Source organism: Patella vulgata, chromosome 9, assembly GCF_932274485.2.
Source record: "Patella vulgata chromosome 9, xgPatVulg1.2, whole genome shotgun sequence".
NCBI classification, from domain to species: Eukaryota; Metazoa; Mollusca; class Gastropoda; family Patellidae; genus Patella; species Patella vulgata.
Genome location: NC_065887.2, coordinates 28,196,827 through 28,221,687, shown reverse-complemented (window position 1 = coordinate 28,221,687; position 24,861 = coordinate 28,196,827). Strand labels below are relative to the sequence as shown.

The following is a 24,861-nucleotide window of genomic DNA, read 5'->3' as shown; positions in this document are numbered from 1 at the left end:
ATAGGATGGACATACTGTCTTCGATAGAAGGTCATGTTCATTGAAATTGAAGAGTAATAAAATGAGCTGCCACTCATCCGTTCTCTCGAGATGAATACTACGCAGATGCTTTTTAATACTCTTAGTACATGCGCACAGGCTTAATACTTTTTGAATGTTTAGATACTTTGGGTGCTTACCACATTTGATTGTCGAACTCGTCTCAGAAAATCGGCCATTTCACCTTTTCGTAAGGGAAAAATGAAATGGGGTTTAAAGTCTTACTGTTTTGTTCAGACTGGGCTAATGAAGAATGGACGTAAGGGGGAGGTGCTCGTTATATACTCCGACTGAATACTAATCTTATATAGCTGATTGATCACTCGTTGCAAATTCAAATTTATCACTTTCCTGATGAAGTGTCTTTGATTATTTAATACTGAAACAATATTGATCTTGATTGATCAAGCATGCTTCCCTAGGCTTACGGGTAAAAAACGAAAAACATGCTATTTTAAGTCACTCTCCTGTAAAGCCCACGTGCAGATTTTGATAGTATAAGTCATTCTCTTTCTTACCACGTAATCAGATTTTTCCATAAATCCGCTAAGAAATTACAACATAGCTAGCTGCAAGGTAGGTTTATTTTCTGATATCTACGAAAGGTGGCTGTTTGATAATTGGCTGACAATCAAGGTTTTTTTTTGTATTTTTACCAAACTCTCAGAAGTTGAAGGGCAGACCATTATCTTGTAGATCAAGAACTTTCATAGATTTATTAAGACTAACAGCGGCCTCAGAAATCGTTAAATACCTTTATATTTTTTTCATCAAAATTAACGGTATTTTCCACGGAAGATAGCTGATTTCACTAGCGCAGGAACCAGTGGGTAATAGGTCATGTGACTTGGTGTGGTGAATATTGGCTTTAGGGGGAGTACATATGCCCCCATTCGCCCGCCAGCAATCGCCCCCAAACCACCACCAATAGTGATGTTTATCTGAAATATATTACTTCAAAACATGATATCTGTTCGGTTTACATTCCGATCTCAGCTTGTGTGCCATTGTGCCCAAGGCCTAGGGCCTGGCCAAACATGTTTACTAACTATTATTCAGACGATATTTATTTTAAAACCGGCGAACATGTTCTTTTCCCTGATATCGGTAAAACACATCACTCAATTTTGGAATGCCCCCTTTAATAACTATCGCTGTGATGTGAATGATAGCACATAGTGTACTTGTGTTTGTGAGGTATGTGTGTGCGGGTGGGGAGGGGATAGGGATTTTACTTAATCGGTGTAGCACAACCCGATTCAAGTACATGTAAAATAGTAATCAAATTTTAACCTTTTTTTTTCTTTTTTGAATACCCTCCAAACAGTATAAGATGATCAAATGATTCTTGATTGCTTCATTAATCCTAACATTATTATAATGAAATATGAGTATGTTCTATCTTATATACACTGTTAAAAATATTATGGTTATTTTACCCTAAAATTACGGGCAGCAAAAGTTGCCCCTAAATCATAGGTAAAATTACACCATTAGTTATTTAACATTTTACTGTAGAAGGACATATAATGTTAATTTACATTTCTTGTAAAAATACATCACAATGTTAATTTACTTTTTTTTTTTTGTAAAAATACATCACAATGTTAATTTACATTTCTTGCAAAAATACATCACACTGTTAATTTACCCTTTTGTTAAAAATACTAAATATTGGTAATTTTACATGCAGAATTCGAGCAATTTTTGCTGAGAGTTAGCAACCAATAGCCCCGGTGTAAAATATTTCGTATTAATATCACTTCGATATATATTAAATATCAATAATCCTGTTTGGTAGACAAGAGCATGGTTCCAGACTTTCAGATGTAAGCTCGCGGTACTGTCTATTTGCAGGCATTATAACCATGCTTTACAGACAGTCCGGCCCAACTAACACTGGCCAATCGGTTTTATTAACCGTCTTCAAGCGAACTTGAAAACGAGATAATACAACCTAAGACTAGAAAGGCAAAACATTTTTTTTGAACATTTAAGAAAATACTTACAAACTGATTAACGTACGATAAATATCAATACACTTTATAGATCTTATAAATAATGGAAACTAGATATACATGACATGCAATATACCAAAATTACAAAATGTAATTGTTCATATTATGGTTAATAAATTGAAATGAATACCATAAGAAGATAATTATTAGGAATGTTTCGTTTCTATGGAATACTAAAATACAATAAGAGATAGAAATTTACCGAATAAGTAAATTTACCGAATAAGTAAATTTACAAAATAACGTGAATAAACATAAGTCTGTAAAATGGCATGCTGGCTATGTTATTTTCCGTTCAATATGTTAAGGTAAAAACAAATTCTTTAACTGCTGTCATTTTACTTATATTTTTTACCTTAAAGTAAATTACATAATAATGTGAATAAACGTAAAATCTGTAAAGTTACAAGCTTGCTACGTTACTTTCAGTTCAATTTTATTACATAATATGTATTTTTACCGGATTTTGAATATGTCTGATTTCATCGCCACTTAATGTCAAAGAGACATGAAACTCGATAAACATACTCGAAACTCGGTAAAAATACATTAGACTTGGTAAAAGTAGTATATGTTGTAAAATATACCGATAATTGAGGTACAAAAACCCCTTGTAGTACTGTAATTTTACATACATTTCTGACAGTGTACCTGATGGGTGTCGTAACATCATTTGCTATTTGGTTGTGGACTTCAACGATCACTGTTAATTGGTTGTGTGTTGAGAAATGTTAACAAAAATATTTCAAGTTTAGCTTTCATTACTATTGAATAAAACATTTCTGTGATTTCAACTTTTTACGACAACCAATTTGGGCTACGGTACATCTTACTATAGTTGGAATACACTGAACATTACTGTATTTTGACGTTACGTATGTAAAATGAATTATTTCACGGTAAAATCACCTGTATAATATGGTTTTTTTTACGACTATTTGTACTATCACTCCTATTTTGGTGCAATAAAACATACATGTGTAAAATAACATACAGCTACGTAAATATTTTACCACATTCTTATGGTAAATTAACATTTATTTCTAACAGTGTAGACTTGTGTTCATTGTGATACGTAGCACTAAAGTAATGTCTGCTTTCCATCAGTTTTCCATTTCACAGACATGTCATTTATGAATACTGGACACACTAGTGGTACCATAAATTTGTCATCATTTGGTTCAACCATGTACATCGCCTTCGTCAACTCAGTTGGTGCAGAAAATTAGAAAGTTAAACCTCATTTCATTTTAACTTGATAGTATTTTACCATTTGCTATGCTTGAAACTCTGGATTGGTCTTCGTTATCCGCTTTGAAATCACAAACATATCAGAAAGTTAACATATAGGCAAGGTAGCTTGGTCAAGGCTTGGGCCTGAAATTAAATAAACGTGTTTGCATTAATCTAATACTATACATACGGTAGAGGTTATTTAAGTTCTCTAAATGATGCTTTGTTTAATTAATGTATTGAAGTAGCTTCGGCTTACAGACCGTGAAGATAATCATGTAAACTTAAAAAGAAGCTGCGTGTGTAGACCCTTGTATATAACCTTTGTGTTAGGGAGGACTTCGAATTTTGTCTAATGGTTTGGATTGTTCGTACTTGGTTTTATTTTATTTAAACATTGTTTGTTTGAACAACACAGTGTTCAAGAGTTAACTGATCCTTGAAGTTTTATACACAACCTGGAAGCCCATATTAATTGATCTACAAATGTATTTAAAAACAACGCCGTGTCACAATACCCATTCACATTATGTTATTTAACAATTACTGCGGTACTCGTTTTTCTTACCTTCGCTATATTTTTCTAATTTCACGGAATAATTCAAAGGGGCACAACTTCCACAACCGCCTCTACACGAAACTTTAACAAATTGATCTTCATAATACCGTTGCACAAGGTTTACTTCGACTATTCCTGTATCTACCCATTTAACCTGAAATGCAGTGCTACTTCAGATTTGTGACATGGGTGGGGAGGGGGATAATGTCTAATCGACCACAAATCAGGTCATTTTCATTTCAGGACTAACGTTTCTTTTCAATAATTCGCTTGTGTGTAGGGGTGAAACCGGAAGCCGGGGGACTCAGTAAACTCGACGAGGTTAGACAGCAAGCCATATTCCTTGTCACGGAGAAGTGTTGGATCGAAACCACACCTCTTCACCCAAGGAAAGACCTTATTGTCCAAAGCACATGATTTAGACCATTCGGTCACCTACCCCGCTAACATTTTAAGATCAAAAGTCGGATTCAACCGAAAAGCTATCCAATTAATTAAAGTAACATGAAACACTAGTGCTTAGGTTTGCATCACGTATATAGTTAACAAGTTGGACAGTGTTATTTTTTCAACCCAAACCGTTTGTTCAGTTTGTGACTTTATTTTCTGAGGGAACATATTTAGTACATGATTTCTAATTTTCAACATGTCCCTCCTACTCTATAAAACTAACATAGACTTCCGATAGACACGTTTGAGATAAACAGACTGGAACAAGGGGATTTATGATTTTGAACATTATAAACAGGTATACCCCTTTTATATAGTTTCCTGTATTGTCTAATCGTAATGATTTATGGAAATCTGTCTTAAAAATACATTATGTAAAGCTGACCGGTTTCGTTGTAATAGTTCGAAAATAGATACTGAAAAATTAATATAATATAATAATATATACTATATATATTGAATATTTAACTCAAAGTGCTATAAGCTTGGCGGCGTTAAGAATGTTTGAATATCATGTAGGGTATATTGTTTATTTTCGAAGCAACGTTCCTTGAAGACCGAGGCAAAAATCTCAATTATCCATTAAAATTTTATCGTTGAATTTTCAAATCTTGTTGGTGTTCAAATCGATTTAAATTATGAATATCCAAAATGTCTAAATAATAATTTATATAAAAGTTTTAAAAAAAAGACCTGCCATAGGCAGATATGGTTCTTACATAAGGCATCTTTCAAATACACATGTAGATTTTGGCAAACACTGGTGGATAAAACTATAAACGTATAAACCAGCCGTTGCCATGCAAGATAAGCCCACATTTTGCAAGGGATAGACAGAGAACAAGCTAACAGAAAGGTGATTTTTGTACAATCAGGGGGCATAATCCAGTAAGTTATGGTTGTCTGAAATGACCGAATATCTAAAGGATTTGGGATATAATCACTACATTTTAAGTTTCAACATAATCGGACAAAAGTTGTGACCTCTACAGGATCCACAACTTTCGTATTACATGTACATATTTTTAAACTAATTGCGTAGATGGACCTGCCATTTTATCGGCTGTTTCGTTTCTATTTTCAGGAAATTTGAATTCAATCTTCATTATAGTGTAACGGTGATATATTTAAACGTTTTTTTAAAAATCGGATAAAAAATGTGAGGCCTAGAGGGGCCACAAGTTAAAAATGTGATTTTTCGTATAATGATATTAATTTGCTTACAGGGAAGGGCCATTCTGTCTGGTAGTTTCGGTCCGATTTTCACGATATTCAAACTCAACCATTATTAAGGTGTAACGGTGATATATGCGAACGGTTTTTGAAATCAGATACAAAATTGTGACAGGAACCGAGATCGTTGGGTTATAAACATACCCGTCAAGTTTCATCAAAATCGGATAGAAATTGTGACCTCTAGAGCGTCCATAAACTAAACAAGTGATTTAGTCCATGATGTTACGGTCCGATACATGCCAATATCGAATGGAACCAAGACAAACCTATATTTCAAGTTTCGTCAAAATTTGATAAAAATTGTGACCTGTAGAGGGTCCAAAAACAAATTGTGGACGGACGGACAGGGGCGACGACAATACATGTCCACATGAAAATGTGGGGGTATGAAAATTGTTACCGTTGCTGGTATTAATAACCCTGTGTCTCTTAAATCAAAATGAAAAAAATCTGAACTAGGACTATCTGTACATCCAGTCTTTTTAGAGCAATCACCAATCACCATTAGTGGGCTAAATTCTGTACAGCCAGGAGTTGCAAATGTAAAATCTTCCAAATCAACTTCTAATTCCTGTATAATATGTAAAAAAAAGATACAATCACAAAAATGGCTATAATGACATTTTACATCAATATTGTTTTGTGATATAATGAGGATACAATTAGAACGAGCGTCGTTTTCTTAATCTGTAGTTCAAATGACAGATGTCATAAATTATCTACAGAATTGCCTCCGTGACTGAAACCTACCTGATAATTTTTAATACCAATTTTTTGAAAGGCTGTTTTTCCACAATATTCAAAGGTATGGTTAGGGAGAGATCGTCCATATTTACAATCATCAGTATCACCATCAGTATAATGCTGAGTAAAATATTTGACATTCCCATGTAAGGTGACATATTCTTTGGGGTTAGTCGTATTCAGCCCATGACAGAAGATTTTAATTCGCCCACCAGTCGGTTCATGATAAAACCAATATTCACCGTCAATATAGTTCGGGTTACATCGTTGTATGGTCGTGCATGTTTTCACTAAAAGTATAAAATAATACATTTAGCAGTTATATTCTGACTTATGCCTAGCTCACAACCCGCCGTACGTGTTTTTGACACGCACCGGTCATAGGGTTTGGTAGTTCGCAGACCGGCCGCAAGAAACCAGGTGAAGATTTTGTATGTTCAGGACCAACATGTAGGTTCTACCGCGAATTTTATCTTACACATAGGTTCTACCATACTCATAGCAGTGTTTCGTTTAATCCCACTCAACACTACCGTAATGAAATCAAATTTATGTTCCAAATTATGACTGGTCAATAGTCCGAATAACAACCAATACCTAACTGCGTAACAATATCAGTTGGGTTTAAACAGAGCTCCAAATATGCTTACACAACGTTACGTCATGACTCACGAAATGTAGTATACCCAATTAACCAGTGCATTGCAGAATATTGCAGAAAAATTAACTGCGTGACAAATGAAGCTATCAACAATTGCTACAATGCAAACAATAGTGTTTGGAGACGAACAATACTTTCACTGTTTTTAATACATTAAATCACTGTCCAAACTTTTAGGGAAGACCCCAGATTAAACGAATTAGGGTTGTCATGTTGCTGTACTTAGGAGATATTTGATTGAACGTGAAATAGACACACTCCCTCAAGATCTCAAGTATCAGAAGTCAGGAGGTCACGGCGGCTAAGTGGGTAAGATGCTGGCTCGCTAGCCTGGAGGTCAGGTGTTCGATCCCTGCATAGGCCGAGAAAGTTCATCCAGATTTTCCGGCGTGGTTGTCACTTATCAGTGATGCAGGGCGGAGGGCTTGGAAAGGACAGCTGTCTAGTCGTTCGGATGGGACGAAAAACCGAGGTCCCGTGTACACATTGGCGTGCACGTAAAAGATCCCTTGACTGTAGGCCGTAGTGCCGCTGTCCGGGAAAAAATCCCTCATAGCACATTGTATGGCGTATGCCCGTCTTCATCAGCCCAGTTAAACCCCATGTCATTTCATTGCATTTATCAGAAGTCAATCCCAGCAATGGCCAGAGAGGTATTACTCGGGCCATCGCTTCAGGAATATGAGGTTCTACCACGGAATGGATCTTATAGTTTCTACCACGGAATGAATGGATCTTATAGTTTCATCCACGGAATGGATCTTATACGTATAGTTTCTACCACGGAATGGATCTTATACGTAGGTTCCACCACGGAATGGATCTTATACGTAGGTTTTACCACGAATGTCGTATTACACGTAGATTCTACCATGCATTTTATCGTACACATACCTGTGGGTTCTACTAGATGTATTTTTTTTATGTAAATAATGCCATATTTTTAAGCTACAGATAATTTATACCTAGCCCGTTTTTAAGTAACATGTAATTTATACCATTTTTAGGTTACGCGTAATTTATACCATTTTTAGGTTACGCGTAATTTATACCATGTTTTACCAATTTATTTTTATGTTACACGTAAAATTCTATCGCCACGAAAGTGATACCATGTTTATTGATTACAACTAAGGCTTGCCATGTCCCGCGTAATTCCTGTTGGGCCTTTTTTATGTTACACGTAACTTTTGCTATATCTTTTTAATGTTACACGTAACATATACTATGTTTTACGTTACACCCAATTTTTATTATGTTTTTAAAGCTGCAATTTCATATTTTTAAGTTAAATTTTTAAAATTTATTAAAATAAAGCCTTAAAATAGATGATATCCATAAACCGTCCTACCGTGTTAAAGAATAATCCTATTAATCCTATAAGTCACTATTGCCAGCTGAGAAATTGGCAAAAATATCATTTTCAACTTCAAATTCCAACGTTTGAAGGTAGCTAATGCATGGAGGCAATATGAAAACAAGGGAGGTAATTGTGTTATTATTTCCTGTGTCAATGATTTTTGAGGGTGGGAAATAATGCCCATGGTCGTATAATAGTGAGTTGATAACCTATTGAGCAAAAGACCTAGAAATAATTATGTTTTGACTTTCTTAGAAAATATGAAATTATCGCTTTAAGTTTGACGCAAGTTAAACAACGTGTTTTATGTTACACGTAAATCATACGCTACTTTTTATGTTACACGTTTTCGGCGATTTTATTGTTGCAAGTAACTTATGCTATTTTGGGGAGATTACACCTACATAATATGCAAGTTCAATCACGATTTTTATGTGATACGTTTATCATACAACGCTATGACGACCCAGAACCGTTTACTCATATAATAGACAAGCCAGTGGCAATACGTCAAAATAATTGTAAGCTTTAATTTGAGGGGCACAACAAACAAACAATAATATAGCCAGACTACTGAACTGCCATGAAAACACAAAAATCGAAACGTGCCACCCTGAACCAATTAACACTAATAGTTAGTATATATAATATGGCACAATCGATCCTAAAGGGTAATCGCACAACCAAATAGCCAGATGAATGCTGTTTGGATTGAATCAAATGTATTTGATTCCCTCGGGGCCAGAACAGATCATGTCGCCCGTATTTGAAAATTGTTTAATAACGTGAATGTGTTTTGACATAATATGTTGAGGATTATAACCGATATTGTTGTCTATTTTATTAAAATATCGATTTACCAACCATACTCCAATCAGCTCCATTAGCACGACATTTTCTTTATCGGTATTAGATGTTTCGTTCTGGGCTTTTCATTTTACATAGTAGTGGTGCCTATCGCTTGAGGCAAGGTGTGCTTACCCATTTCCAAGTTTGATTAACTTTAATCTAAATTAAATAACGATTTACTAGATTTAAAAAAAACTGGCTTCTGAATTCTGTTTGAAAGAATGTCCTTCCTTTTGTCAACCATTCGATTTATCCGGATCAAAAGCATGACTGGCGAGGAAACATATTATCGAGTCACATTGACGAAAAGAGGAAAATTCACCCGAATACAAATCTCTGTTGTGTGTAGCTAAGCTGGGTCGTTGGGCCCGGAGGTATAATTTTCCCGAGTGTATAGAATGCTAAAATAAATTTTTAATCATTAAATATAATCATAATCAAAGAACAAAAACAGGTTTACCTTTTAAATTACATTTAAAGTCTTCCCAAGTACCATTAGGTAGACATTTTTGTTCTCCAGCAGGATAATAATCACTGTGGCATGTATATGATAAAATAGTGTCTATATCAATCGGTATATTGTTGGTATCAAACATTGCGGTTGAATTGGAAATAACAGGCGGGCTTCCACAATCTGAAAATAGACGTAAAACTGATTAAAACATGTTTGTCCTCACTGAACAAATTAGAGCAAAAAAGTGGTAAATGAGGTGGCGCGGTCGAAAGGCGTAGCGGTAAGTAGGATTAGAGAATACTGGGTTTAACTTAACAACACTTAAAGACTAGAGTTTAATTACTGCATCGGGAGGAAACATGAGGGTCAGACACAGTCCTCGACACCACTCCGCACCACCACTTCCTGACTGGAAAATGTGAAATGTCAAGATCTTATTTTTTCCCCTCCTTTACAGAAATTTTATTTACCAACAATATCACATGAGGTAGTACCATTCCGTTGTTCAGTACACTCGCTAGGAAATGTACATTGATGATTGGCACATACACCGGCTATAATCTGCAATAATTTCAAAATAACAGATATAATTTAGGTATATGAATAAAATGGGGATGCTCCAGTGTGCACAGTATTGGCAATAGATCGTATAAAAATGAACATGCTCTAGAATGTATAGTATTAAAAACCGACCTTCTGATGCATTATTAAACCGAACCACCAAAGGATAAAAGTCACAGAAGTACAGTTCTACTCATATTTAATTCGTGATTTGTTTCAAATAGTTTAGAAATGAAATAAAATGGGGGTTAACGTCCCACTGAAGGGGATAATAAAGACTGGCATAAGCCACGCAGTGCGCTATTTGAGAAATCTTGCCCGACAACGGCACTACGGCCCACCCTTATTTCAAATTCTAAATGTCAAGGGTTCATTTACGTGCACACCAATGTGTACATAGGACCTCGGATTTCCGTCCTATCCGAACGACTAGTCGATGTTCCCTGTCATGCTTCAAGTAGTTTACTGATTAACTTGTAACATACCTGTGGTATATCTACAGCAGATCCATACAAAACGCTGCTTTCTGTTCTCAGTTCAGATAAAGTCACCGCTTGTCTATCGTTTAATTCACACGTAGATGTAAGTAGGTAATAATTAAATGATTTGCACCGTGTACGTCTTAGGCAGTCACTCATACATTTCATAAGTGATGTGTTATTTAACACTTTGAATCTGGCCTGTCCCAATGCTGCAGCGGTTATCGTCTTTAATTTCGTATGATCGACACATACATTGATACTGCTGTGAATTATGTTTATAACGAAGATGAGTAAGAATAAAAAGTATGATCCTAGCATCATAAACGTTATCTGCATAGGTTTATTCAATGTTCACTTTCTTAATACATGTGTTACCTGAAATTAACAACACAAGAAAATGTTCAGGAAGAAGATGAACATTCCAATAATCGAAATAGTTAACTAAATCTCTAACTCCACAAATATTATCCATAATATTCGACATTATAAACACGTATTTCCATTTCTATCAATATTGTTATCTTACTGGTAAATTATGGACCCCTGATATTCAATATGTAAGACAGGTCTATATATGCTCTCGAGGCAGGCGCCTTCTGCGTAAGTGAAAGGCCAAACCTATGGAAGCGTATAGGGGTCAATAGCGCGACAGATACCGCAATAATAAGTTGGTAATATGTCAACATATTGTGATTGTTCTGATGATTTTATCTCTGAAAAGACAATTTTTGCCGAGTGATTGAGTCAACGCGCTATGTTAGATGTCCTCATTTCGTTTTAAATGTGCACGTTTGCGTTAAGATATTGCTATTCTGAAGCTTTGTCGACATATTCCATATCGCCGTAGCATATGTCGGTATTTTCGCGAAATATCGCCATTCGCTATGTCGACGTGTGCATTTAAAACGAAATAACGACATACAACATAAAGAGTTTTTCAATTAACTCGGGAAAAATTGTTTTTTCAGAGGTAAAATCATCAGAACAATCACAATATGTTGACATATTACCAAATTAATTTTGCGGTATCTATCGCGCTATTGACCCCTATACGCTTCCATACAAACCGCAAAACCGTTGTCGACATCTGACAGTTCACGTATTTCGCCAAACTGCTTAGAAACAATAATAACATTTTGAAAATTGAATGTAAATCAGTTTCCATTCATATTACATTAATAGAGATTTACTTCCTTTTATATATTTGACAGTCGTGAAATTAAAGACACAATGCGTAACATTGACTAGATTGACAAATTTAGAAGATCTGATCACTGCGCAATGTGCGCATCCCATCTTTTCGTCGTATCTGGCTCAAATACCATAATTACTGATATATTGGTAACTATGCGATATGCTAAGTGGGTGTTATACGTTACACCAAACACAGTCCAGGGGATACTACGAACAGAAATGGTTTTTAACGTCCTACTTTTCTACATCTACCGGGCTAATGAAGACGGGGTCATGTGTCAAACTTGGGGTTGACATTCTTTGTTTTATTATGTTGAGATTACTGATCACTTTCAGTGTATAATTATATCTTTATAGGTCATACGAAATATACTTTTACGTAAAAATAAGTTTTCAGATTGCTATAGATGATCTAATTAACCCACACAAAACATTTCTTAGGCCGAGAAAGATTGAGAATTTGTTCAAATCCAAATCAAAATGGAAGAAAAAATTCAATAAAAAGTTTACAAAATAATCATCTAAAGTGGTATGGGGAGTCATGGCGTCTCGTTGAGTGACAAGGCTGAAACCCCAAGCAGCGGATCCGGGGTTCAACCCGGGTGTAGGCAGGAAAAGCTCCTCACCATTTTCCAGTTTGTTTCCCCTTTTAGTGTTAAAGAAGTGGGATCTGGCTAGAAACAGCTCCAACTCCTTCGAATTGTAAGAAAAATCACTGGCGTACTCGTAAAAGAAACAATGGCCGTTGGAATTCGTCTTCTGTATCAAGTTTGGTGCAGAACAGTTAAACACTGAACACCACTTATGGTGAACATGATTTTGAATTATTTACTGAAGAATATACCAATTTTAGTTTTTGTTGTGCGCATTAGCAAATCTTCCAATAATCGTATACAGCTATTTTATAGCTGTCGCTGCACACAATATCGATTTATCGCTGGGTCAAATGTTCGAATTATATACTAAAGAACGGCGGTGGGCTGGAATCGAAAATTCAGAGATCAATTATATTATGTCCAGTTGCATTGATACCCTATTTTTAAAAATATTCCCTGTTGGTTATTTTCGATGGAAAATATATAAAACTAACATTTGGTAACAATTTTGGTCATTGAAATTTTGTTTGATGTTGTTAGCACCAAATTGGTCTAGACTAATAATTTTTGTCTTCCGCGCCTAATATGACGATCAAGAGATTGTATGGGCTTACACCGACGTCGAAAAATATATTTCTTTAGTATATAATCAACAGCAGGCTTCATTGTTATCCCTTAGGTAAGGTAAACACCCTATTTATTTCACATCAATAATTCTTGAGGTAAATAAAAAAAATCTAAAATTCTTAATTTAAAAACTCAGTAAGTTTCATTATAATTGGTAATAAAAGAAAGTCCGAAAGTAGAGTTTTTTCTTGCAGGGATAAAATGATTAAGAAAATCGATTGACATATATAGATATCATTGATTGTTTTAAAAACCATATTGTTTTATATGTTTTTTGTATTAGGTAACTTAAAGGTCCTTGATAAATTTAACCAAAACAACCTCCAAAGAATCCAACTTGATATTTAAAAAATACATTTAGAAAGTGTAATGTCAAATCAGTCTAATAAAAATTGCACGATAATGTTTACGTTTTTATGTGGTTTAAATTTACCCTACGGTAACGTCTCACAGTATCAATAGAAAATCTGTTTTCATCTAACTTAACCTGATAATTCAGTTAGCCAAATTAGACTTCAATAAGAACATATATTTTGTGATGGAGTGTGGAGATATGGCGGTGAGACAAGAACAGAAGCCAGACTTTTTTTTATTGTGCGTGATCTTACACTCGATATTTAATTTTGTAGTTTGATATAATATTCGATCGTCAATGAATAAAATATAAAAAGATGATTCTAAAGAAAATTACCTGCAATGAGTTACTTCGATGGTTTTTAAATAGCCGCGCAGATTACCGCAAATCCCGTATTTCCAAAACACTTCGGCATTATTGATATGCTACAACAATATATTAAGCCATTTAATGGTTTTAAATACCAAAACAGCTTTGCAAAATTGTTCTGTTACAATAATCAACAAATAATGGCCTTACAAAACAGACATATGGAAAACGTCCATGCATATCCTACCTTTGTAAGTATATGGTCGTTTCTATACCAACAAAATGTCTTATAGTGTTTATCATAAACAAAGTTGCAACAATATTTTTATTACCCACAAGATAATCGGAAAATCTGTTGTCTTACAGAGGCTCATTATTGAAATACAATAGAACTCGGTTCATAGAAATGTATTATGAATGGATGCAGTGATATGCGGAGCTGTAGCATGTATAGGACATGAACTTAAAAGCACAATATGTCCGACTAACCAAGAACTATACACTTTTTGACGATATGCAATAATAATTAGTCTTATAAGAAAGCATACTTGTTCATAAAACTTCAAACTGATTAATTAGAATGTCAGGTATGAGTATTTAAAGTAAAATTAAATCAAAGAAAATTAGTTTTGGGCCGAATGAGTTCAATGGGGTTTAACATCCTACCTTTCTTTACCAACTTGGCGGCTAAAGAAAATGGACATGCGTCATATAGTGTGCTATGAGAATACTTTTGCTGGTCATCAATTCCAACTGTTCCCCGCCAGTCCCTCAGTCCTGCAGCAATGGCAATGGGAAACTAAGCTGAAAATTCCCGTGAACTTTTTCGGTCAGCATTTGGAGCATTGGCCATTTGGCGATATAAAACACTTAATACTTACGAAGTCGAGGTCCTTAATATATAGCAAATTGTTAATTTACGAAACACATTAAATTATGCCCCATCTAACTTCTCAATCTGTGAAAAGATAACACTCTGGATAAAAAATAAGATACACATCACATGACCGAGGAACTATGAATTTATAGTGTAATACATTTTGTTCCCACGATCCACCTTTATTGGTTTCATATATTAAGATATACAACTTGAACACAAACTGGATTTACATTCTTGTTTCAGCAATAGCATTACACAGAATAAACAAAGTAAAATCGGATCCAGTTTTCGATATTATTGTACAGAAAAGCCAAAACTAATAAAACAGAACGGTTTCTCCAAACCATACCCAATTCGCAATCAACACGATTACCTGAATATATCAACAAAACCGTTAATACGATTAGAAAGTTCCAATTAACTCACACGGGTTATTTGATTTATCTGCTGTACAGGTCTTTCTTTCCTGCCTTACTGACATGTTCACATGTAATTAAAAAGAATTGATTTTTAACGTATAAATTACGCCGCATTAACTACTTGATATTGGGTTAATAAATAAGGAAAAGGACGAAATAATGGCAGCGATTCTATGTTTTTGGGGGGATATAATAGCTAGGATATTAATAAGACAGAAATAGTTCATTAGAAATAAGATGAATGGACACACTATCTGGGTCATTATTAGACTAGCACAACGTCTGTAATGACCAAAATTCATTTCTAATGTTAGAGATTAAAAGAGGAGTAAAAGTGGAACCGCCCTATTTTGTTAGATGTCCAAATAATAGAATATATATATATATAAAGGTCACCATATTAACAAAAATCATGTAACGGACATCCCAATGTGGTCGTATATTGCCGTCGCCCCCGTCCGTCCGTCCGTCCGTCCGTCGTCCACAATTTCTTGTGAACACTCTACAGACTACATTTATCATCTGATTGTTTTGAAATTGATATGTGTTGTTTGCATTAATAGGTTGAAGAAGCCTATTTAAGTTATCAACCGATCTGTATGAAATTTATATGCATCAATTAAATGAGTAATACAAAGAATCCTATTGAATTTCAGCAATAACCGTTAATTACATCTAGAGTTTTGGCCCATGTTTTACTTTGTTGAATCTTGTGAACGCTCTAATGACAACAGTTATCATCGATCTGTTTGAAATTGATAGGCATCATTTAAATTAGTGAAACGAAGAAGCCTATTGAATTTCAGCAATTTCCCTTAATTACGCCGTGAGGTATGGCCCTTGTTTCACTTTGTTGTACCTTGTGAATGCTCTAACGACAAAAGTTATTATCCGATCTGTATCAAATTGATGTGTATCGTTTGAATTAGTAAAACGAACAAGCCTTTTGAGTTTCAACTCCAAGATGAGAAGGATAATACGTATTGTTCGGAAGCACATGAATTTTCTTCGTAATACACAGTAAGATTTTTTTGAATAAAACATTTCCCCAGTAATTCGATCTTCGACGCGATATGACACGATACCCAGCTAATAGTAAGCATCCCTGACAGTGTCTTGTTTTTCTTAAAATATAAACCTATGTCGATAATTTTCTTTGATCTTTGGTTAAACCTGTGTCGATAATTTTTATTGATCTTTAAATGTTATTCTCTTGGTTAAATTATCCCGTCTGGGGTTAGTATTCTATAAATTAACACAGCGTGAGATTATTATTCTACATAAAAAAATAACACGCATAAACATGTTCCTTACTTGTTTAAGAAGTAATTTACAGCCAATAATGCACTTAGATTATGGGGGATCACGTGGCTAAGTGGGTAAGACGCTGACTCGCTAGCCTGGAGGTCGGGTGTTCGATCCCTTCATTGGCCGAGAAAGTTCATCCAGATTTTCCGGCGTGGTCTCCCCTTGTCAGTGATGCAGGACGGAGGGCCTAACAAGGGCAGCTGTCTAGTCGTTCGGATGGGACGAAAAACCGAGGTCCCGTGAACACATTGGTGTGTACGTAAAAGATCCCTTGCCAGTAGGCTGTAGTGCCGCTGGCCGGGAAAAAATTCCCTCATAGCACATTGTATGGCGTATGCCCGTCTTCATCAGCCCAGTTCGGAGCAGAACAGTAGGGCGTTAAACCCCATGTCATTTCATTTCATTTATCAGAAGTCAATCAAGCAATGTCCAGAGAGGTATTTCTCGGGCCATCGCTTCAGGAATTACCACGGAATGGATCTTATACGTAGTTTCTACCACGAATATCGTATTACACGTAGATTCTACCAGGAATTTTATCGTACACGTACCTGTGGGTTCTACTAGATGTATGTTTTTATGTAAATAATGCCATATTTTTAAGCTACAAATAATTTATACCTAGCCCTTTTTAAGTAACATGTAATTATACCTAGCCCTTTTTAAGTAACATGTAATTTATACCATTTTTAGGTTACGCGTAATTTATACCATTTTTTACCAATTTATTTTTATGTTACACGTATAATTCTATCGCCACGAAAGTCTAGTCGTTCGGATGGGACAAAAAACCGAGGCCCCGTGTACAATTTTGGCGTGCACGTAAAAGATCCCTTGGCAGTTGGAATTCGAAATAAGAGTAGGTCGTAGCGCCGCTGCCCGTCTGCATTGGCCCAAATTAGGAGCAGAACAGTAGGACGTTAAACCCCATTTCATTTCATTTCACTTAAATTATGCCCGTTCGTATGCGAGATAAATCACATGTCCGGTCTAATACATGAAATTTCTTCCTCGGGGTTTTACATTTTCAGTATTAACCAGATGTTGTGCTTTTTCTTCTAGATTTCTAGTAATGGATGAAACGTTAGTTGGTATAGTAAGCTTTCATTCGGTGCTGATGAGTCTCTAGCTTTGCTAAGAATTTCGAAACAGTGTTGATAAATACACGCGAGCTTTTTCTTTTAGACTTATAGTAATGGTTCATTCCCATATCGCCGACTCACCGAGTTTTAGGGGGAAAATTTTGGTCGACGTTATGGGAATGAGTGGCCAAGAACAATAGACCCAAGCTGAAGGATAAACCTCATTAAGCAGATAATTTTGGGAGCATTTTTTTTTTTTTAATTTATAATACATAACATAACACAATTTTAAATTTTTGCACGCATTCCAACATAGTCCAAAAATTCTAATAAATTCAGTCTTCCTTGTTCATATCTGTAACATCGTTATGCACTCTAAGGAGTGCGGTTTCAGTGCTATGCCCCTCTCGATAAGCAGACTGGAATTTACCGAGCAGTGAGTTTCGAGTGAGATAATCTATTATTTGAGATAAAATGATCTTTTCAAGCAATTTTGCTAAAAATGAAATATTTGACACTGGTCTATAACTTTTGAGTGCATTACGGTCAACACTTGTTTTTTTAATCAGAGGTCTTACAATGGCCTCCTTACAATCATCCGGAAAAATACCAGAGGAGAGCACATCATTTATAATAATCGTCAAAGCTGGTGCTATTTCATCCAGACACTCTTTTAGTAGTTTTGTAGGAATTGGGTCCAGAGCACATGACTTACACTTCATTCGACACACCACTGATATTACATCATCAACATTCAATGGCTCAAAAGCAGAGAAATTACACTGGGGTGGGACATTAATGTCAGTGTAAGGGGGGGTGTCAACAAACTTTTCACGAATTTTATTAATTGCTTCGGCAAAAAAGTCAATAAAGGTCTGTGGTAAAAATCAATTTCAGTGAACTATATTAATAATGACTGGTCCCTGCCTCATTAACGCTTTTAATCCGCTTTAATCCAATCAAAGGGTGCCGCGGTCCAATTTCCAAAACTTGGTGAGTCGGCGATATGGGAAGACTCCATAGTAATTGGCGAGACCCCGTTTGTATAGATTATTTTCTTTCGGTACTCATCAGTTCTAGCGTTGTTATGTAAGTAAAGCTAAGTTGAATATGAATTAGCTCCTATTATTGATGGATTAATATTGCACATGTATTTAGTAATTACCCCTTTACAAATGGATTACCCAGAACTGTATACTTACAGTCATCCCATTCATATTTACTAGGCTCCATCGGATCTTAGTGGGTTTTTTTTTACTTTTGGAGTAAAGACCTAAAACATGAATCGAATTTCTTAGTAACGAATCGAACTGGGAAGCTTTAATTGAATTTATATAATGCGTGAAACGATTTTGATTGTTGGACCAGGATATTAAATTGTATTTAACCCACAGCCATAGACTACACGTGAAAGGCAACAGAGTCACTCGTGACAATGTTATGGATTGGTATTGTTATCGCGAAGAAACGTTTTTGTTATGCGACTTAACATCACAGCAATCATAATATTTGGTCCAAACATTGATGTTGCTGAATTTAATAACCCGAAATGAGAGATGGATAAAACTTATTACAGATGATTCAATTCATTAGATGTGACCTTAAAATACCAATGACAGTTCTTTAAAACCCGATCAGATGTGCTGCCAGCAACGATTACGTAACATAGTTCAAATATCACACGTATTCATCCATGGGGAAAACAGCAACTTTCAGCTGACCGTGACCATGAACAGTAACCTTGAAATGACAAATTGCAAATTGTTAATTTACGAAACACATTAAATTATGTCCGATCTAACTTCTCAATCTGTGAAAATATGCACACTCTGGATAACAAATAAGATACACATCACATGACCGCGGAACTATGAATTTATCGTGCGATACATTTTGCTACCACGATCCACCTTTATTGGTTTCATATATTAAGATATACAACTTGAACACAAACTGGATTTAAATTCTTGTTTCAGCAATAGCATAACACAGAATAAACAAAGTAAAATCGGATCCAGTTTTCGATATTATTGTAAAGAAAAGCCAAAACTAATAAAACAGAACGGTTTCTCCAAACCATACCCAATTCGCAATCAACACGATTACCTAAATATATCAACAAAACCGTTAATACGATTAGAAAGTTCCAATTAACTCACACGGGTTATTTGATTTATCTGCTGTGCAGGACTTTCTTTCCTGCCTTACTGACATGTTCACATGTAATTAAAAAGAATTGATTTTTAACGTATAAATTACGCCGCATTAACTACTTGATATTGGGTTAATAAATAAGGAAAAGGACGAAATAATGGCAGCGATTCTATGTTTTTGGGGGGATATAATAGCTAGGATATTAATAAGACAGAAATAGTTCATTAGAAATAAGATGAATGGACACACTATCTGGGTCATTATTAGACTAGCACAACGTCTGTAATGACCAAAATTCATTTCTAATGTTAGAGATTAAAAGAGGAGTAAAAGTGGAAGCGCCCTATTTTGTTAGATGTCCAAATAATAGAATATATATATAAAGGTCACCATTAACAAAAACATGTAATGGAAATCCCAATGATTAGCTAGTCGCCAAGATAGTTTTTATGATAATGCGGACATTCTGTTTATTTTCTTTCTTTCAATTACACCTCGCCCACCCCTCCTCCGATAATGCGCCATATGCTAATACCACTAGTCATATTTTGTATTATATTACGTATGTACTGGGTTTACAACTCCAGGATGAGAAGGATAATACGTATTGTTCGCAAACACATGAATTTTCTTCGTAATGCACAGTAAGATTTCTTGGAATAAAACATTTCCCCAGTAATTCGATCTTCGACGCGATATTACGGAAGCGTATAGGGGTCATGCAATTTTGTAGAAGTTCTCGAGATCCTGCGATCCTGTGATACTTTCTCGAAATCCCGTGATCACCTGGTAATTTTCTCGAGATCTCAATTTAATGTTCTCGAAATCCCTTGATAATTTTCTTGAGATATTGACATCCTGTGTAAATTTTCTCGAGAATTCGAGTTAATGTTCTCGAGATATTGACATCCTGTGTTAATTTTTTTTCGGGATCCCGAGTTAATATGAAACCTTATATAAGAATGTCTTCACATTGTGATACAACCACTGGCCCAATACTTCGCACCTAATTTGATAAAAAAAAATACGCTAACATTTGTTACAAAGGAAAACTGCTAACTAATGAAAACGGACACTCGATAGGGTACCCATGATTTACACTAAATTTGAAATATGATTAAAATCGATAGGGTTCATCGTCTTATGGCCCAAATACTTCCAACCAAATATGAAATTCAAAACCCTACCACGTTAGCTTTGTCATTTTTTTGCATGGTTTTCAGACCATATTTTGTTTTAGAATAAAGCTAGACACATTTGTGCCACAAGACAATAAACTCTGTGTCAAGCTTTATTCTAAATACATATGACTTCAGTGAAAATCTATTTCATAACAGCAAAGAAATAATTTAACATGTGCTTCACATTTATTTCAACAACCCAGCTTTTTACTATTAATAATAAGCATCCTTGACAGTGTTTGTATTGTTCGCAAACACATGAATTTTCTTCGTAATGCACAGTAAGATTTCTTGGAATAAAACATTTCCCCAGTAATTCGATCTTCGACGCGATATGACACGATACCCAGCTAATAGTAAGCATCCCTGACAGTGTCTTGTTTTTCTTAAAATATAAACCTATGTCGATAATTTTCTTTGGTTAAACCTATATCAATAATTTTCTTTTATCTTTAAATGCTCTTGTTAAATTATCCCGTCTGGGGTTAACATTCTATAAATTAACACAGCGTGAGATTATTATTCTACATAAAAAACGCATAAACATGTTCTTTACTTGTTTAAGAAGTAATTTACAGCCAATAATGCACTTAATTATGTCCGTTCGTATGTGAGATAAATCACATGTCCGGTCTAATACATGAAATTTCTTCCTCGGGGTTTTACATTTTCAGTATAACCCAAAGTCGTGCTTTTTCTTCTATATTTCTAGTAATGGGTGAAACTTTAGTTGGTATAGTAAGCTTTCATTCTGTGCTGATTAGTCTCTAGCTTTGCTAAGAATTTCGAAACAGTATCGATAAATAGACGCGGACTTTTTCTTCTAGATTTATAGTAATTGGCGAGATCCAGTTTGTATAGATTGCTTTCTTTCGGTACTCGTCAGTTCTAGCGTTGTTATATAAGTAAAGCTAATTTGAATATGAAGCTCCTATTATTGATGGATTAATATTGCGCATGTATTTAGTAATAACCCCTTTAAAAATGGATTACCCGTAACCGTATACTTAGACTCACCCCATTCATATTTACTAGGCTCCATCGAATCTTATTTTTTTTTACTTTTGGAGTAAAGACCTAAAACATGAATCGAATTTCTTAGCAACGAATCGAACTAGGAAGCTTTAATTGAATTTAAGCGAAACGATTTTGATTGTTGGACCAAGGTATTAAATTGTATTTAACCCACAGCCATAGACTACACGTGAAAGGCAACAGATTCACTCGTGACAATGTTATGGATTGATATTGTTATCGCGAAGAAACGTTTTTGTTATGCCACTTAACATCACAGCAATCATAATATTTGGGCCAAACATTGATGTTGCTGAATTTAATGACACGAAATAAGAGATGGATAAAACTTATTACAGATGATTCAGTTCATTACATATGACCTTAAAATACCAATGACAGTTCTTTTAACCCGGTCAGATGTGCTGCCAGCAACGATTACGTAACATAGTTCAAATATCACACGTATTCATTCATGGCGAAAACATCGCTGACAGCAACTTTCAGCTGACCGTGACCTTGAACAGTGACCTTTAAATGACCACAAAAATGAGGGATGGATAAAACTTGTTGCAGATGATTTAGCATATTACATATTACATTTAACTATCAATAACAGCTATTTTAACTTGACCGGAAGTGCTGCCAGCAACGATTACGTAACGATTACGTAAAATAGTTCAAAGGTCACATTTATTCATACATTGTTAGGAAAAGCTGTAACCTTCACAGAATCATCAAGCTAAGTATGTATATGAAAACATCAATGCCGGACATTTTATTCTGACCGGAAGTGCTGCCAGTAGCAATTCTGTAACACAATTCAAAGGTCACATTTATTCGTACAATGTGAGGGAAAGCTGGAACCTCCTCGCAATCATCTAAATGATGACAGGTATACGCCATACAGTGTGCTACGAGGGAAATTTTTCCCGGACAACGGCGCTACGGCCTACTCTTATATCTAATTCTAACTGCCAAGAGATCTCTTACGTCCACGCCAATGTGTACATGGGTCACCGATCTTTCGTCCCATCCGAAGGACTAGACAGCTGTCCCTGTCAGGCCCTCCGCCCTACACCACTTACAAGGGAAAACCACGCCAGAAAATCTCGATACACTTTATCGGCATACCCGCTATTTCAATCACTTAGCCACCGTGGCCCCTTCTCGAGAGCATCAAGCTAAGTATGTGGGATATCGATACAGCAATTTTATCCTGGTTGGAAGTGCTGCCAGCAACAATTACGTAAACAGTTTAAAGGGTACATTTATTCATACATTGTGAGGGAAAACTGCGTCGAGGCATAACCAGTAACCACTGGAAACACAAATATTCAACCAACAGATTGTGTTCGAAACCTTGTATATTTTGACACGGCACGTTATATACAAATACATGTGTCCAACATCAGCAAAAAAAGCAAACTTTCATCTGTACAATATAGGAAATATTCAACATCTATAGACCTTGATAACACAAAATTACTAGTTAATGCTTATGTTATGCCATCTCTTATTGTAACTTGTTATTATACTCTCTGCTAAAATACCTGCTCGCAACTACAAAAAAATCAGAATATGACTGCCGGAATTGTGACCAGGACTAAACTATCTGAACATATTAAACCTGTTTTAAAAGATCTACACTGGCTACCTATTAATAGGTATTCATATTTGTTTCATGACTTTTACATATTGAATGTTACGCTTGAGTTATGAACAACACGACAAAGAGAGTTTAGTAGGGGAATTTTTATGAGGAGAATCCAAATGAAACAAAACTTGATCCCATAACTTTAGTTTATGAGGATGCATATTTGACAATCACCTTTATAACTACATATACACATTGACATTTACAAGAAATTTGTATAGATATTTAAAGTATTTTGTACATTTTGTGTATTATAAATGGATTTAAAAAAGTAAACATAAGTGTTTGTGTTTTAATTTGTACATTGTTTTATACAGACAGAATCTTAACTAATCCTAATAATTGTTGTAAATAAATAGGAGTTAGAGCCTACTATGTAATTTTTTTTTTTTTTTGGGGGGGGGGGGGGGGTCCAAGTATATTCAGACCCCCCCCCCCCTCCCCAATGTGTGACGCCCATGCCCCATGGTCTAATGACAGTGAGAGTGAAAATGATGAAGACGGGAACTTTTAGAACGAGGCTATAGGACTTGTATAAAAGAATTAAAATTTTTTTTATCTTACATACTTAGCTTGTTGATTCTGAGATAGTTTCATATGTGATCTTTGAAGTAACTGTTACTGGTAGTACCTCCGGTCAGGATAAAATTGTTGTCATTCGTGTTTACATATCCCAATCGGATTAAAACACAGATCCAATTTCGTTTCGTTTTTATAGTTCAAAATTTCGATTTAACTTGTCTTTACTACACTTGGATCTAGAAGCGTTGTTATTTAACTCGTGTTCTGCTTGAAATGAGGGATCAGCCAATCAAATGGTCTGTCGAATCGAGCGTTTGACCTTTTTTGCGCGGAACTGTGGGTAGACATTAGCGGCAATAGAAATCAAAACAAAGCATAAATAGATAAAAAATACATGGCGGTTGCTAATTGGTTAATCGAATGACTGACGTAATCGGGTCAAATGTCGCTTGATTGGTACCTGACGTCATAGAACGTGAACTCCCACTATAACTTGTTAGATCTACATGTAGTGTAGGCAGTGGCGGCGCCAGGTGGGGTGGGGGGCATGGGTATTTGTGATACGTTTCGGTAATCAATGCCTTCTACGGTGAACAAATCCCACATCCCCACTCAGTCATAAACTTGCATGTTGTAGAGCATTTCCGCTACTTTGGCGCTCAAAAGGGGAATTCGTTGAGGTTCGCAAGTCCGTTCGTTTGACATTTTGTTCTCAAGTCGTATAAACTAGTGATCAGGCGACGGGTCTATTTCCGGCAGTCTATTTTTCAAAATTTTCTAGGGGAGGACCCCCTACTTTGACACTCGTGAGTAGGCTTCGTCGTGATTTGCAAGTCTGTTTGTTTGACACTTTACCTCATCGATCAGTGCCTGAAATACTGCCAGGCTGCATTTCCGGCAACCTGTTTTTCAACATT

General features: G+C 35.5%; 1 protein-coding gene across 3 annotated transcripts; it reads right to left on the bottom strand.

Annotated features, from left to right (window-relative positions):
- Positions 1 to 614: 614 nt before the first annotated feature.
- Positions 615 to 14,997, bottom strand: LOC126832373 (uncharacterized). 3 transcript variants are annotated; one of them, XM_056103507.1, is made up of 9 exons: positions 14,609 to 14,997; positions 13,755 to 13,843; positions 10,650 to 11,021; positions 10,074 to 10,164; positions 9,610 to 9,783; positions 6,286 to 6,569; positions 5,936 to 6,106; positions 3,859 to 4,003; positions 615 to 3,434 (listed from the first exon to the last, which is right to left on the bottom strand). In XM_056103507.1, the coding sequence occupies exons 3-9, from the start codon at positions 10,980 to 10,982 to the stop codon at positions 3,397 to 3,399; spliced, it is 1,236 nt and encodes a 411-aa protein (XP_055959482.1). In that variant the 5' UTR covers positions 10,983 to 11,021; positions 13,755 to 13,843; positions 14,609 to 14,997; the 3' UTR covers positions 615 to 3,396. The 3 variants fall into 3 exon arrangements, with proteins under 3 accessions (XP_055959482.1, XP_050419083.1, XP_050419082.1); XM_050563126.2 differs by lacking the exon at positions 3,859 to 4,003; XM_050563125.2 differs by lacking the exon at positions 13,755 to 13,843.
- Positions 14,998 to 24,861: the final 9,864 nt, after the last annotated feature.

Excerpts from the sequence above, each read along its gene's own strand:
- LOC126832373 (XM_056103507.1), bottom strand. The coding sequence starts at position 10,982 with ATGCAGATAACGTTTATGATGCTAGGATCATACTTTTTATTCTTACTC. Across the intron at positions 10,165-10,649 it reads CTGCTGTAGATATACCACAG|ATTATAGCCGGTGTATGTGC; the intron begins GTATGTTACAAG and ends AAATTATTGCAG. Across the intron at positions 6,570-9,609 it reads CTTTAAATGTAATTTAAAAG|TGAAAACATGCACGACCATA; the intron begins GTAAACCTGTTT and ends TTATACTTTTAG.